Source organism: Stegodyphus dumicola, chromosome 7 (genome assembly GCF_044657685.1).
Source record: "Stegodyphus dumicola isolate Sdum_Otavi_A_Nest chromosome 7, ASM4465768v1".
NCBI classification, from domain to species: domain Eukaryota; kingdom Metazoa; phylum Arthropoda; class Arachnida; order Araneae; family Eresidae; genus Stegodyphus; species Stegodyphus dumicola.
Window position 1 is genome coordinate 203,106,263 of NC_140774.1, and position 18,119 is coordinate 203,124,381.

At 31.7% G+C, this 18,119-nt stretch overlaps 1 protein-coding gene across 1 annotated transcript in view; it reads right to left on the minus strand.

The window, feature by feature from the left end:
- LOC118194181 (DNA repair protein XRCC3-like) overlaps positions 1-17,919 on the minus strand; it is a 38,239-nt gene extending 20,320 nt beyond the window's left edge. Inside the window, exons 1-3 of the mRNA XM_035365392.2 lie at positions 17,641-17,919; positions 7,142-7,279; positions 1,446-1,637 (exon numbers count right to left, since the gene is read on the minus strand). Coding sequence (XP_035221283.1) covers positions 1,446-1,637; positions 7,142-7,279; positions 17,641-17,728 — 418 coding nt within the window. The 5' untranslated portion in view covers positions 17,729-17,919. The remainder of the gene's footprint in view (positions 1-1,445; positions 1,638-7,141; positions 7,280-17,640) is intronic.
- Between the last annotated feature and the right edge of the window lie 200 nt (positions 17,920-18,119).

Genomic DNA, 18,119 nt, shown 5'->3' on the forward strand with positions numbered 1-18,119 from the left:
ACATTTTTTAACTGAACTCAATAGCATGTACTATGTGCTTTTTTTATTCTTAGTCATATTTCCAGAAAATATAAAGATAAAACCTTCCAAAATAATTTATCAAAATTGGTCTAAATTTAAGAAACTGTGCTTTTAAAATTTAAAAGATATATCTTCCTTATAAAATAAGCATTGTAAAATCAGTTCTGTAACAGCACATACTTTGCTACTACTTACTTAACTTCAAATAAATCAGATAATTATACACTATTAACTAAGGTGCCGCCCAGATGGTATAGTGGTTAGGGAAGCTTGACTGTAATATCGAATTGCCTGGTTCGAATCCCGGAAAAGGCATGGATGTAAAAATTGTCTGTCCCTTCAAAGGAGACAAAGGTGGCCTACCTATTAGGTGCCTCCATAATAAAGAGACCACCACATCTGGCCTTAGGAGTGGCCAATGTCAACATAGAGAAGTGGAAAAAAAAAAAAAAAAAAAAAAAAACCTCTAAGTCATTAAACACAACTAAAAATGGTTTGATAAAAATTGGCTTCAAAGCTTAAAATTCCCTCTAAAATTCAATTTTTAATTTACTTGACTTTTTTCTGATTTTCCATGATCAAATAAATGCAATGATTTCCTTGAATAAATAGAATAAACCAGTCATAAAATTAAGTATAGAAAACTAAATAATTTTAAGCATTTGCTACAAAATACAATGCAGATATTAAGAACATTAAAATTTAATTCATCTTATTTATTTCTAAGAAGCAAATGAAAAAAAAATACACATATAAAATATGCATGCAACCAATTAAAAAAAAAAGCTAGCGTTTTCTATAAGAAATATAAAACTCTGAGAGGGAAGACTGTTAACTCTTTCTCTAAAAATATATCATTTGTTATAAACATTGCTCAATGACTTTTTCATTTCATTATTTATTTAGGAAGGGAAATAAGGTTTATAAAGAGATGGCAACAGAAAAGTACATTTTTAAAGAGATAAAGTGAACAACAGTTCAGTAAAAAATGAAGCAGAAAGCTATGGATTGTAAAATTGTGCGAGATGTAAAGTGAATAAAACGCTTTTGGCGAGAAAAAACAAATAATGCAACTCTTCCATTTGCAGTCTTTTTAAGAAGGATAATTTCTGTTAATTCAGTTCTCTAAAGCACTTAATTTTTATTATTTTTGAAGATTATATTGTCTGTATAATTACACATTTTGTTTTAAAATTTACCTAACTTTCTGGGATGAGGCGAATTCTGATTTTTACAAAGTTTACATCTTCCCTGACTTTCATTGAATTTCTTTTTTTCTAATTCTACAGGATTTTTTCAAATGAGTAAGAATTTTGTAGTGTTGAATAAAGCACTTAGTAAATCTCTAAGAACCGGATAAAGCAAATTTATATTTTATCTTTCATAAATCTAACAACAATTTTGAATTGAAAAATGCACTTTACCAGAATTGAGGCCTCCTAGATGATGAGGAAGCTGAGCATATATACTCAAATGCAGGCATAACTGCGTTTTTCCACTTCCACTTTCTCCACATATTTCTGTTATAGTGCCAGTATATATCACATAATCAGTTTGTAAAAACTGTAGACATAGTCTTTGTCTCTGTAACTTTTCATTATTAAGAAGACTGTATGCTAAATAAAAAAGAATTATTTATAAAATGCTAAAAATAATAAAAAATATATTAGAGATATAATAAACTTATTGTTAAATACTGTAGGCTGAAAAGTTATTTATTTATCACAAACTCTAAAGACTACTTTACTAGTAAGAAATTGCATTTATTGGTTAAGCCTATAAATTAAACTTTCTAACAAAATATTTAATTTACTACTAAGGTGGTGCATATATTTAATTAACAATTCAAAAAATCACCAGTTTCAATGACAAATTATAAAATATACACTTTACTAGAATTACTTACTTAGATATTATAACATTATACTTTACCAGAATTAATTATTTGATGACCACATAAATTTTGACATTCTATTTACATGTATCCAATACTATTCAGTGCAACAAACTATTAAGCTAAAAAAGCCTATATTTGCTTTCAAGAAGTTTATATTGAAGTAAGTAGCACTTATGTGTTAGCTCTGCATGATATAAAAAAATTGCGCCAAAAAAGGGGGGAATAAATAATTAAATATGTTTCTGTATCTACAATTCAAACTTAATAACAAAACTCCTTTTTTTCATGAAAAATTTAAAGTTTCTTTTTCCAAAGAACATAAGTTTCAAATCTAAATTAACAAAGAAGGAATACTTACTATTAAAAAAAAAAAAAAAAGCCTGTTTAAATGATTTTATTCCTATTATAACAGGCTAACTAAACAAAGGCTGCTTAAGCAATGCCTTCCTGGAGTATTTTCTAAGGGAAATTTGCTCATATTTAAGTTACACATGGGGAAAATACAAAAACCAACCATGCAGCCAGTCCATTTGCCTGGGATCGAATTCCCATTATTCAGCAATTATAATCATTGGTCTACAGGTGGGCTCTTTTTCTCGGTTAACAAAAATATTTGTAATTGGAGAAGAGAAATTTATTTTCATGCACCACACACACGAAAAAAAAAAGTGTGAAAAAGAGAGAGACAGAAAAGAAAGGGAAAGAGTTATAGTTCAAGTTATTCCCATCAATCATAGCAGATGATCAATTCAATCTTTCATATTACGATAGCAGACATAAAAAATGTACACATAATGACCTAACATATTGTTATCCAATATTTGGTTTGAGAAAAGATTATAAGTATGCTGCACCTTCCCCAAAGCCCAATTTACAGAGGGTGTTCAGACATTTTTAGAACAATATCGATAAAGAATAAAAGCTAATGTTTCGGAATAAAATTTTTTGGCAATAGCTTATTATTTGAAATAAGAAATATTGTCTGCTTTTTTCTTAATTTATTCTTTTAAAATGTTGTGCGTGAACAAGCTGTGGATTGAAGAATATTTTCTGAAATACTCTTATTCCATAATTAAAAAACGTTGAGAAATGCATGACATTAAAATTTATAGAAACAAAATAAGCAACATTATTAATCAGAAAAGGAAAAAACATCTACATGGAAAGAAGGCTCCAAACATATACCTGGAAAAGGTATGTACTGTTTCTAAAGTTAAACCCCCGGTAACAAGAGAAAATCCACCGATGCAAAAATCAATTGTAAGGTCTTTAGATACATCTGTAGTAATAATAAATAAAATAATAAACCAAGATTTACAACTTAAAAAAATCTTAAGAACATAATGTTTGCCAGCTTTTGCCAAAGCATGTGGTTCAACACAGAACAATTTGTAGAATCCTGTATGAAAACAATTCAGTAGGCAATAAATAGGAATACATTGTGACCTTTCATAAAGCATGGATTTTCCAAAATGACTGCAATAAAAAAAGTCCATTTATTATCAGAAACGAAGAGAAGAAAAATATACGAACATGGTTTCGTCAATGCAAAGAAAAATTCATTGCCAGGTTTATGATTGTTGCACGATTCTCTTACAGTGGAAAGTTAAAAAGACTGGAAAAAATGTTTAAATCAACTCAGCATACTATCAATAGTCTTATGTCCAATATTTAAGAAGAAATTCCACTTCTTTATACAAATGAATTTCAAGCAATGAAACTTCATCAAGACGAAACAAGTCATATTTTGAAAAGTACCACTGCATTCCTTGAAAAAATGAATACTGATTTGGTATTGTATATATAGTTTTTCAACATATTCCTGTGAAGTGGCCTGGCATTTCACCTATATGCCTTTTTGTCTTTTGAAAAGAGCTCTCTCTCTCTCTTACCCACCATGATTGATAAATTCTAAAAAGTTGTGGAAGAGAAATTTTATGAAAAGACCTACTATAATGGAAATCACTACACAGAATTATAATCCAGAAAAATGCTATCAGAGTGAACATTTGCATTTTAAATATTAATTAAACAGCTCCAAAATAAATCTAAAAAATGCATAAGCACCCTCTGTAGTTTCATGTGTTCTGTTCTTTCATTGCCTAAAATCAGAGAAGACAACATTTACATTCATCTATGACTGTTTTGAAGAAAGTAGAGAAAATTTTGAAGATAATGACATTTTCCAGGAGTGGAAAATACTTTGGGCCAACAGAATAGCAAACATCGGTGACTATTTGGTAAAGACCACATTACTTATTTCAAGATTAAATAATTCATTCTAATACCTTTTTGACTAGCATTTATATAATGAAGTCATACATTAAAACTTTTAAATGGTATAAGATATGTTTAAAGATATTAAGAAAGTAATAATATCTATAAATTAAAACAACTGATTATAAAATCACTGGGAAAATTTTCCTTATTTCTATTCAAAACTTAAAACACACATGAGTGTGAATATATTGATAATTTGGTTAAGGTAGACTTTAAGGTACCTTTGTATTATGGCGAAGTTGTTGTTTCATTTATGGTAGTTCGAGTAGTTGAATGTTATCGAAACCCTACTGTGACGTAATCGGGTGCATGATTCTGGGAAATTTTGAAACATGGGATGTTTTGTAAGTGCTTTTGTGGTGCGTGTTGGTTTTATTGTTTAGATGGTAGAATAGCTGAATGTAGTAAGATTTGAAGTTTCTGTACGTTTTGGAACGAAAGAGGAAAAGAGCATTAACTGACTGGTGTGTAAGAAAAGGTTTATTTAGTAGCCATTATAAGTGTCCTGTATGTAGGAAGGATATGTGTCTAATCAAATGTAAAAACAATTTAGATGGATTTGAATGGGTTTGTAGAAAAAGATTCAGATGTGGCGACACCGATATACGGACTCGAGTTCAGATAATTTTAGGAAGTTTCTGGATGCTGTTAATGAATTTTGTGTGCCACAGACTAAAGATGAAGGAACTTCTAAATAGGGTAATATATCTTCTAAATAGCTTTTTGTAGTGTTTAAATGTATAACATGTTTTCCCTTTTTTATGTTATTTTATTGTTTGGTTTAAAATGTAGTTTATTGAGACTATGTATTTTTTGTTTGCCTATATTGTAGCATTGGGTGCTCCTTTGACTTTTTAAGTGAAAATACACTCATGTCCAAAATTATGTTTACATACCCAAAAATGATGATATTCAATGAAATATCGAATCAATGTGATCCGTATTTGCAGGGAATGTGTGAAAACCAAGCCTAATTAGCATTATCCAATCAAAAGTAATCAAACGGTTTGTGATATGCAAATCTAGGCGTTATGTCATCCAAGGGTGAATCAAGCGCTTTGCGCAAACTGAATATTTGAGTGAATTTCTGCAACATAGCGTTTGATTTCAGTGTGTAGGGACTCAAAGCGGTCTGTTATGGCTTCGAAGTATCATTTGGAAGAATCTGTAAAGTGGCGAATTATCGGCCGTTTAGAAGCAGGGCAGTCAATCATGGAAACAGCCACATGTCTGAATATTTCAAGACAGACAGTCTCTAAGCTATGGAAACAGTTTCAAAATGATGGAAGTGTTGTAAGGAGGCCTGGACAAGGTCGGAAACGAATGATAACTGCTTCTGAAGATCGGTATCTGGCATTAACTGCCCGTCGTAACAGAAAGGCTACTGCTCGCCAGCTAAGTTCAGAGCTTGCAGCCGCCACTGGAACTGTTGCATCACGGCAAACAATATACAGAAGGCTTAATGAAAAAGGCCTTTATGCCAGAAAGCCAAGGGTATGTGTTTTACTGTCTTCACAGAAAAAGAGGGATCGCTTTAATTGGTGTAAAGAACATCAGAACTGGACTGAACATCAATGGTCCCATGTTCTCTTTACTGATGAGTCGCGGTTTAGTTTAACTGGTGATTCTAAACGTGTTTACATCTGGAGGGAGTCAGGAACACGAAATGATCCCTCGAACATTGTGGGAACGTGACCGTTTCGGTAGTGGAGGTGTGATGGTATGGGGTGGAATAATGATCGATGGACGTACGCCCCTACACGTGTTCAGCAGCGGATCTGTGACAGGCCAGATATATCGAGATGAGGTCTTAGATCCTTATGTAAGACTTTTCAGGGGTGCATATGGACCTGACTTTTTATTTATGGATGATAATGCCCGTCCACATCGAGCAAACCTCGTTGATGAATTCCTTGAAAGTGAAGACATTAAGCGAATACTTTGGCCACCAAACTCTCCTGACCTTAACCCGATAGAGAACTTATGAGACTGCCTTGGAGGAGCAATTGCACGTATACATCTTCCTCCTAGAGATGTAAATGTTTTGAAGACGGCATTGCTGGAAGAGTGGAGATTAATTCCCCAAACTGTGGTTAACAACGTTATTTCCAGCCTTAAAACACATTGTGATATGTGTGTACAAGTCAGGGGAGATCATATTCCATATTAAATTTGTAAGACTTAATTCTTTTTCTGAAACATTCCTTTTTTTCTTAACTCTCATTGTCACACTTTATTACATTTTTATTGTTTCATACTACAATTTTATATCATATGAGGTGATCTTCAATTTTTTCTTTTGCATTTATGTGTCATCATGTTATGTATGATTCCACGAAAATTCATTAAATTATAAGTCATAGTCTCTGAGAAATCCGTGAATTTATGCATGTAAACATAATTTTGGACATGAGTATATATTGATGTGTACATGGACATAGTGGAGGAAGTGAACAATGCAAGTTTGTGCAATTCTTGGAATTTTTTAAGTGAAAATAGGTCGAGGTATACATGGATAAAGTCAAGGGAGTGAGCAATGCCATTTTTGTGCAATTCGGGGATTTTTTTTTTAATGAAAATAGGTCGATGTGGATACCGAGTTTGTGCAATTCTTGGTCTTGTTATTTTGGCTTTGTGTAGCGCCGATTTTTTGCGCAAAAATCGCCATTATGCAGGCCAAAATAATAAGTCACAGAATTGCACAAACTTACTATCCATGTACTGCCAAGGGGTACCCTAAAATATACTTTTACCTGATAATTTATTTTAAAAGACAACTAATTAAGAAAATATTTTCCAGTTCTAATTAAAAATATTTGACATAGTTTGAGTTTTTAAATAAAAATTAAAGAATAAAACAACCAGTAACTATTTTAAATATGATATAAAATAAACATGGTATTATTACATCACATGAAATATTGACATTTTAATAAAGATTACCAGTGCTACATTCACTTTCAAGAACAACTCTAGAAGCTGCTTCAAGGACAGTACTGGCTTCAGAAGCTGTAACTTTAATAGCTTGCTGGAGTTCAACTACACAAAGGTGAAGGATTTTCTTCAGTGAATGTAATTCAGCTGTGAGGAAATAAGTATTATAAATTAACTTAAGTTGCAACGATAATAATAAAAAAAAAAAAAAAAAAAAAATATTTATATTTTTGTTATGGCTATGGTTAACATAAATTACGATTGGAATTAACTAGATGACATTCAGAGGAAAGTGGTATTTGTTTATAATTAACTAATTTGAGTGGAATTTAATATGCACATTATTCAGATCATGATAAAGAAATTCACAAAAAGAAAAATATAACCAAAATGCTTTCCACCAGATGGCAGGGTTTACTACATGCTAAAGAGTTATTTGCACCAAACTCGCTGATGAATGTCATTTTTTAGGGCTTAATCCCTGGCATCAGACTACAGTTCTTATAATGTCTGGCTTTACAGTTTAAAAATCATGTATATCAAGTACATGTATTCTTTGTATCAGAGCCCAGTGTGTCATATTGCCCACATTCTTCCTGAAATACTGTATCCTGCAGCTGACACTATTTTATGAGTCCAACACATGATTAACAGTGAATGATCTCACACTGAGCAGGTAGCTTAGTAATTTTATTCTTGTAATAAAATTTTGTTCACCTCTCTTACAATGCTTACTATCATTTCTAAAAGTGCCCAGCTGGCAAAAATTTGAACTTTTTTTCCTTACCTTTGCAAGCCTATTCCTTGTGACTTATGCATACTAAATTTTACTGAAAGTGGCAAAATGGATTCTTGCATTTAAATTTGTTTTCAGTTTTTTTTTTTTTTACAAATATACAGCATAGGAACTGTAAATGTGCTACAAATATAATAACAGTATTTATTACATAATGAACTAATTCACTTCAGTTTTCCTCATAAATATTATAAACTTTTTACATTATTTTAAGAATGCTGATTTAAATTTTGAAAAATTTTACATAATTCATTTAAAATATTTCTGCATTCTTAAAATAATATAATTTAATTCTGCTACAGCTGCAAAAATCAGGAACTTGAAAAATATATGTGTTTTTGAATAATAAAGATTAAATTAAAATGTTAAAAGTCAATTTTAAATGTGGAATACATAGATGTTTAAATGTCCATTACATTCATTTAATTTCTTTTCTGTAAAAACTGTACCACTAAAATTATTGTAATGTACCACAATTTGAGAACCCTTGGAGTAAGGTAAAGAGTAATTCTTTCAACATCTACCCAACATAAATTACTTAACACATAAATATAGAAGAAAATTAATACAGTACAAAGTCCATAATCTGGACTCGGGACTTTGGTGATTCCAGATTAGGGTTTTTCCGGATTATAGATCATTAATTTAAATCTGGTAAGATGGCATGCAGAAATTATAAAATTAAAAATATGAAACCGTAATTTATGAAATAAAGAGCAATTATGATCTAAAGGGTATCAAAATTTACAAAAAAAAAAAAAAAAAAAGGGGGGGGGGCTTACTATTTATTTGTTTACTTTATTAAACATTTCTTTCAGTGTAAGTTGCTTAAGTTGCTTCGTTTTTTGTGCTAATACTTTCTCTTTAATTCTCTTTTCTATAAACAGACATAAGTTCTTGTTCAAATACAAAGTTCCACTGTTCAAATCCTGGAACTGCTGTGTTGAGAATACCGACTAACTTGTCAATCGAAATTTTTTCATTTTCAATAACCTCTCTGTCACTTTCTTCAATATCGGAAGCGCGCATGTGTAAACACTTTACTGGCTTTACGCGCATGCGTAGCGGACGCACATCAAACACGAATGTCTAAATGGTTTACGCGCATTCGTAAGTTTGTTGCTTTGAGGTCCAGATTATAGACATCCGGATTATGGACTTTGTACCGTATAAATTTGTATTTACTATAGTGTTTCATTAAATAAAATGCGCGTAATAAAATATAAATTCAATTTATTATTTTATTTAATACAAATTTGTTATCAATTTATTAAAAAATAATGTTCTTCATTTTTAATTCACTTTTTACAAAGTTCAGCAGCTGCTGCTAACAGTACCACAAACACATTATCATGGCCAAATGGTTTCTTTTCCAACATATAATTGCATATTATGTCTATTAGTAATACAGTCATAAGTCGTTAATTCGGACACCCATAATCCGGAATGATCTATAATCCGGACCTCAAAGCTAAAAGCGTTGACACATGCGCATAGGCGTTTACGTGTGCACGTAAGACCTTTTACGACTGCGCATATGCGTGTGCGCAGGCGCAGACTACGTTTTCACATGCGTTTTTTATGTATAACGGACGGTATAAGCTAAAATTATCTAATTATCTATTTCAGTTAATGTTGATGATTGCGTTGTTCCTTAATCTTCGAATTGGATCCGGCTTATTATTTTTTGCTGACTGTAAGAGCAATATTATAAAAGTAAACTTGAACTTTCGATTATGTCAAATAGAATTTCCGATTCTAGAGCTCCCAAAGGATCATACAAAACGAAAGTATGTTTCGATGTCCATCAAACAAAAAGTGGAATTGCTGCAAAAAATGGATAAAGACATGAAGAATGTGACAGAGAGGTTAGTGAAAACGAAAAAATTTCGATTGACAAGTTAGTCGGTATTCTCGGCACAGCAATTAACGGGACTTGAACAGCGGAACTTTGTAACTGAACAAGAAATTATGTCTGTTTAATAGAATTAAAGAGAAAGTATTATCACATGAAACGAAGCAACTTACATTGAAGGAAATGTTTAATAAAGTAAACAAATAAATATTAAGCTTTTTCTTTTTTGTAAATTTTGATACCCTTTAGATCATAATTGTTCTTTATTTCATAAATTATGGTTTCATATTTTGAATTTTAGAATTTCTGCATGCCATCTTACGAGATTTAAACTGATGATCTATAATCCGGAAAAATCGATATATCGGAATCGCCGAAGTCCTGACGAGTCCGGATTAACGACTTTTTACTGTAATTTTCTTACTTGATAAAATACATTCTTCTAGGGAAAAAATTAAGCACTTTTTTCAGTTGATGGTAAGATTGAAAACAGTAAGCATAATAAATATTTGCAATGAAAAACTGATATGTTATTAAAGGGAAAATTTTTCACTTCCCAAACAAACATGAACTATGAGCAGAAGGAAAAAAAAAAAAAAAAAAAAAAAAAATTTTAAAAGCGACAGCAGAAGAAACACACATATACAAAACAGTACCTGTTTATTTCTAGCCAATGCAGAAACTCACAAATCAACGTTCACCCTAAGGTCACTATAGAAACAAGTACCATTTAATAAATCTTTGTACAAATTAAAAAAAATTATCATACATTCCGGCATATAGCGCACACTTATAATTTCAAACTACAATTTTTAATTTTTTGGTATATCTTTGCCACATAACACACATCCTTTCTTTTTTTTCCCGAAGAAATCTGAAAGATACATGTTTGATGCTCTCATCTTTTGAAGTCATTCATTCGAAGATTTTTCCCAGGCTTTCAAACAATGGCACACTGAACTGACAAGCCATAAAGCGAACAATACGTGTGTGGGGGAAATGCTTGAGAAAGTAAATAATTCTGCAAAGAGAGTGGTTAACATTCAATAGATGTTCACATGAATGTTATTCTAGGGTTTCAAGAAAAGGAGGATATATTTTGGGGTAAGAATGCACTTGTGCCCTGATTGAATTTGTGGAATTAGGAGTCAGATGTTTTCTTTTTCTGTAGTAACTAAAAGCTGTGATTTTGAAAAAATTGCATTTGCTTTAGCTGAAATGCATCTGATCTAATTCTAACAAGAAACAGCATACATTTATTTGTCTTAAAGTAGGCAAAAAAGAATGCAAATGAAAGAGAAAACTTTAAAGCAACTTTGAGTTGAATATGGATGAAGCTTCAGTAATGTTTGATATGACAATAAATAAAACAACTGATGAGAAAGCAACAAAAATGGAAAATGACAACAGGCCATGAAAAAGCGTAATGGAGGGTACAAACCGATGGTTATTTTCAAAAGAAAGACAATGCCAAAATGTAATTTCTAAAATGCTGTTTTCATTCATATTCATGAGATAGGATGGATGGATGAAAATTATGTGAAACTGTGGATAAAGAAATGTTTGATAAAAGCATCCTGTTGTCTTAAAGGATCCTTAAAGTCTTTTAGTTTGGGACATGTTCAGATCCCATTTAATGAATAATATAAAGAAATTGTTGAAAGAGTGTAATACAGACATGGCAGTTATTCTAGGGCAGTGTTTCTTAACCTTTCTAATGAGTTGCACCCCATTGAATTTGAAAATATATTTCTGCACCCCATTGAAAAATGTGTTTTAATTTTTTTAGTCTAGAAAAATACATTTTTTGCAAAACTTATTGTTTATTGGAAAACATTGTACATTTTATATAAATACAAAACAATATTATTTTTATTAATGACTAGTCTGTTGTTGTTTGTTCATTATTATACTGGCAAAGCGAGGTTCCTTTTTTGAAAGACATACACGTAAGTGATCACTTGCATTTAAGCGATTTCTCGCTTTAGTTTTTATATGCAAAAGCGACGAAAATCTCATTTCGCACAAGTAGGTGGTAGCAAAGAGCAAGAGTAACTGCAGTGCTCCGTTCGCCAACTCTGGATAACATTGTAACTGTGAACACCAGAATTGTTGCAATTCTAATTGTTCGAATTCCATTTGAACATGTCCACTTGCTCGCATTTCAATAAGTTAATCTTTTTTTCTTTTGAGATCACTATCATCCATCAAATTTAAGACAAATAGAAATGGATCCAGTATCCATCTCTGAGTTTTGGTAATATTTAAGATAGAAAAATATCCATTGAATGATTCGTTCAATCGTCTCAAATGTATTACAATGTCGGGTATAATTGTATTCTTTTTATTTTTCGCAATAACAGAATCAAGCAAGGGAAAGTTTGCAAAATTCCCCTTTTCTACTGGACGTATCCAAATTTCTAATTTTGCGATAAATGAAGATAATATTTCACTAGATATTATTATATTTATACCAAATCCTTGCATTGATAAATTCAATTCATTTAAATGGCTAAATATGTCTGCTAAGTAGGCCAACCTCAGCATTGCATCATTACTCTCAAAATCTTTTACTAAATAACAGTTTTGACTAGTCAGTAATTGAATAATTTCCTCACGCAATTCAAAAACTCTGTTAAGCATGCGACCCTTAGATAACCATTGTATTTCGGTGTGATGTAGGAGCACGGTATGATCAGCACCGATTTCTTCGCAAAATGCACGAAAAATGCAATGATTAAGCGCTCGCCCTCGGATGTATTTTACTACATTTACTGCTGTAGTTAGATGTTTGTTTTAAACTTTCTGGCAATGCTTTCGACGCAAGTGCATGACGATGCAACATGCAATGCGTTATTATAACTTCCGGTAATTCTCTTTTCATGTGTGAAAAATCCTGAATTTTTGCCTAACATTGCTGGGGCTCCATCAGTGCATATTGAGCCAATCACATTCATTGGTAATTGATATTTAGTAAAAAAAATCTTTGATGCAATTGAAAACATCAATTTCTCTCATATTCACCTCCAGTGGCTCACAAAATAGAAATTCTTCTATCACCTCTTTTTCCTAAACATATCTGACAAATGCGTAAAGTTGGCTACAATTATCAACATCAGTTGACTCATCCAGTTGCATGTTTATTTTTAGTGAACTGATTTTCATGTCTTCAATTACTTGCATTAAAATATCTTCACTGAGATCTTGTATTCGCGATCGTATAATATCATTTAATAATGGAATCTGTTGGATTTGTTTATATGCTTCCGAATCTAAAACTGTTTTAGCAAGGTTTAATCAACTCTTCAGCGATCGCGTGAGGTTTCTTTTTCTTTCTTTCTTTTTTTTTTTTTTTTTCTTTTTTTTTCTTTTTCTTTCTTTCTTTTTTTTTTTTTTTTTTTTGCACATAAATATGCCACTTGATACGAGGCTTGTAATAAAGGTTTTTGAATTGCTAGTCCGCAAAATTTTAAGATAGTTCCACTGGTATCAAACCGAGCCTTCTTTGACTTCAAGCTGTTCATGCTATGCCCTTTTTCGCCACCATGCAGATAGTTAAAATGCTCTAATAACTTTGATGGTTTGAGATTGCTGTTTGAAAATATCTAAGAACACAATATGCATTACAGTCGTTGTGTGCAATCTTTTTCAGTTGTGCAGGTAAATCCATAACCAGCATACTCATCGTTCCATTGTCGTTTTTTTGACATAGTGGGGTTCACTATAATCGATTTAATTATTTAGAAATAATGTAATATAATATATATAATGTTCTTACGTTTGTAATATCACTGAATCCTATTCAGCTTGAACGGGCAATTAAGAATGTACAGTCAAAAGTCGTTAATTCGGACACCCATAATCCGGAATGATCTATAATCCGGACCTCAAAGCTACAAACTTTCTGCGCATGCGTCGCGTTCACGCATGCGCACAGGCGTTTACGAGAGCGCGTAAGACCCTTACGGCTGCGAATATGTTTGTGCGCATGCGCGTTTAATGTGTAACGGAGTTATACGCTAAGCTAAAGTTATCTAATTCAGTTAATGTTGCAGATTGCGTTGTTCCTTAATCTTCGAATTGGATCCAGCTTATTATTTTTTGCAGACTGTTAGAGCAATTTTATAAAAGTAAGCTTGAACTTTCGATTATGTCAAATAGAATTTCTGATATATATTTACTACAAAGCGAAAGTATGTTTTGAAATCCGAAATCTGTTTATCAGTTTCACGCTGCTCTGCGGCAGAGGGGGGGGGGGCAGAAACGTCATTATTAGATTATGATAGATTAGAAAGATTATGTCAAATAGAATTTCCGACATATATTTACTAATATGTAATTTGTATCTACAAAGCGAAAGTATGTTTTGAAATCCAAAATCTGTTTATCAATTTCACGCCGCGGATTGGAAGTTGATCTGTCAGCACTATCCTTATCTTCAGGGCAGTTGTTTTTATTTTATTTGGTTTATAATTCCGTACTAAGTGTAGTATTTCATCTCGATGTACTCCGTCTTTGATATGATTTAAATCAAGTTCCTCGACATTATAATTCGCTTCCGATTGTGAAGAAAGTGACCCAGAGGTTATTGAAAACGAAAACATTTTGATTGACAAATTAGTCGGTATTCTCAACACAGCAATTATAGGACTTGAACAGCGGAACTTTGTAACTAAACAAGAAATTATGTCTGTTTAATAGAATTAAAGAGAAAGTATTATCACATGAAACGAAGCAACTTATATTGAAGGAAATGTTTAATAAAGTAAACAAATAAATATTAAGCTTTTTCTTTTTGTAAATTTTGATACCCTTTAGATCATAATTGTTCTTTATTTCATAAATTACGGTTTCATATTTTTAATTTTGTAATTTCTGCATGCCATCTTACTAGATTTAAACTGATGATCTATAATCCGGAAAGATCTATAATCCGGCGCCGAAGTCCCGACGAGTCCGGATTAACGACTTTTGACTGTATTAGTCTCAAGAGGTTTCTGGACAAGTCAGAATACACAATACGCATGTCGCAGACACAATAGTTGACTCAACTTGACTCAACCTAACACAGGAGCAGTAGATGCAGATACAAATTTGTGAATCCGTAGATTCCATTGGAGTAGCACATACTGAACTCGGCGCATGCGCAAGCTGGGATAACGTTCTCCACTTGTATTCCCACAAAGTTTTTTTTCTTTTCTCCGTCACCTAGCTGCCTGTTCGCATTCATTTGTAGCGTTTCATGCTTTTTCGTAGCGTAGTGTATAAGCCCAACGGCACCGGCTCTTTTCTGTGTCTTTTGCCGATAAGTGAGCTAGGTGCTATCAATTTTTATGAGCTTCAATATTGGGGACACTATTGCAGATTTCAAATATTTTATTATAAAAAATTTAATAAATGATATTTAATAATTTTTATGGTTAGGTAGGGGCTTCTCCCGCACCTACAAAAATACATTCCCGCACCGCCAGTTAAGAACCACTGTTCTAGGTGGATAAACACTCTTAGCCTTTAGAGGCACGTGTCAACTTAGAAGCATGTGTCTTTAGAAGTGTATGTAAGCTGTTCAAAGAAAATTTAAAATGAGAGTGGAATTCATAGATGTTAGAAGGTTGAAAAGCATTTATAAAAGGAGGTCAAATATGCCATGACAGTCTAGTAATAGTGTGTGAATGGATAATAAAAGCATGGAACGAATTTAAACCGGACATAATTCAAAAGTCATTTAAAATATAGTATGTCTAACAACCTAGAAGGAACGGAAGATAATTATTTATTTATGGATCACAGTAATAGTGATAGTAAAAATGAAACAGAATTCAGTGATGTGCCTGAAGACATAACAGAAAACGAATATGACAAACTTTTCATATTATCCAATGATAAAATTTTCGAAGTTCATAAGGTTCATATTTAAACGAAACAGCATTTCTTTTAAATAAATGGCATTTAGGTACAAGAAGAAATCTAATTTTTGTACTCTCATCTCTTCCTTATTTTTAAATTATTAGCTTTACATTTGGGATATAATGACATATAAATTTCAATATCATTTCTTGCATTAAAAATGCACATTATACACCCGATCCCAGTTGGTTGCATGATTAGTGTCTCTCTAAGCAAATACAAGTAAGTTTCCTATGAAAAGTACTCTACAAAGGCATCCATCTTGTTGTCCTTGTTTACTGTATCGTAACTGATTAAATAAACAGAAAGTTTGAAACAAAAGTAGAAAAATTTCCAAAGGAAAAAATTAAGAAATACCTTTTAAATATAATACTTATAGCATTAAATATATTCAAAACAGACAATTACAGTAATATTTATACTTTTAATTAAAACAAAAAAGAAATTGTTGCTAAATATCCGATTCGAATGGTGCATAAAATACTTAATAAAAAATAATTAGAAAACTATAATGAAGACTTACAAAAAACAATGCAGCATTAATATGAAAAAAAAAGAAGCAAGAATTAAAAATAGCTCAGTTTTAACACTTTGCAAATAAGAAAGGAGTTCTTAATGCAATTATATGGATGGTTGGCCATATATACAACTTGGCCATCTGCAACTGGTTAAATTTTTTTCTAACTATACAATTAAAAGAATAATCAGCTGAAGAATTAACAAAGTCATAAGCACCAACAGCAGATAGTAGATGAGATCCTGCCTCAACAAAAGTTAGAATTTCTCAAATTATAAGGATAGAAATGTTACACCAGTAATTGCTAAATGTCAAATGTTAATCACAAATGTCCCATGCAAGAAGCAGTCTTAAAATGTTTATAAGAAAAATAGAGAAACAATTTTTCCAATGGAACTTTTACAATAGACAAAATTCTAAAATTAAAATGGGTTACCTGAACAGCATTGCCAACATGAAACTAAAGTTAAGTGGAACTCAAACTAATACTAGTTTTATAGTAAAATACTGTTAGGGATAAAACTGATTGTTAGCGATGGCTGAGTGCACATTTTGTTGGCTCCTGGTTCATATCCTATCCTAGACAAAGCATGGATATTTTGTATTGCAACTCAAGTACAATACAAATGAGAACACTTAAAATCTATCAACTCAAGCTTCAACTTTGCTTGAAAGAGGGGTTCAAGAACCATAGATTCCATCCTCTGAGATGCTCTTGGTGAAAACTGGATGAGCTCAGGTATATAGAAACTATACCTTTTCCTTGAATTAAATCATCCAAACAGCAAACTCTAGTATTTCTATGAAAAATGATAGGAGTCCACTTTTCTTTCAAACAGAGGGAAAAAATTCTGAGACATAATATATTTGGGGGAAAGTGCAGAATCGCCCACTGCTTGGTGCATTCATAAGAATTGCATATACTCGGTATCTATATACGCATCGACCTATTTTCACTTAAAAAAAAATCCCTGAATTGCACAATGGCATTGCGCATTCCCTTGACTTTATCCATATACATATCAATCTATTTTCACTTAAAAAGTCAAAGAAAATTGACAAAATCCAATTCTTCTTACTCTTGTAAAAAGCGCCAAACAAATAAGTGGGCGATTCTGCACTTTACCTTATATTTGTTTCTTAAAATAAGTAGACCCTGTATATTACGTTATATTCCCCCCAAAAAAGTACTATATCCAATTAAAAAATACATAACAGCTTTGAGGTTTTTTTAAAAAAGTTTATACTATTTTACACGAATTTTTTACTTTCCAGACTTCGCATACATACAAATGTAGATTCATTTTAAGAGAAAATTAGATAACTTTTTTAAACACTATTTATTTATTTATCTAATGTATATTCAATTTATATAACAGGATGTAGACAAATATGGTTAAACATAAAAATTTAGTTTCAAAAACACACGTTACCTTTACGCAGTTTATCAATTAAACTAGGATTTATAGGAAGATCATTCACTTGCATAAAATGATCTTTATCGAAAACAGAACAGGACATAACTAAAAATAATTTCTAAGCGTACTGATACTTATTTAAAAACCGTATTCAAAGTACAATAAATTATCATTTATGAACTATAATATGCAGCCTAGTCGATACTTCAGAAATCATATTCATAGCATTTTACCCTAATAACAAATAACTTAATTTCGGATTAAATCCCGCGCTTAGATGCACCGCCAAAGCTTCTTTGGATACACGTCAAGTCTTTGAGCCCGCATAGGAAGAAAAAAAAAAGTGACCCGCCCCCCAAAAAATGAAATTTTATTTTGCAGGTGGAAAATTAGCGTATCAATTTTAATTACAAGATTAAACAAAATAAGACATAACCTTAGATTAACAAAGTTTTTCTGATTTCTTTTCTTTCCAATATACATCTCCAAGAAAT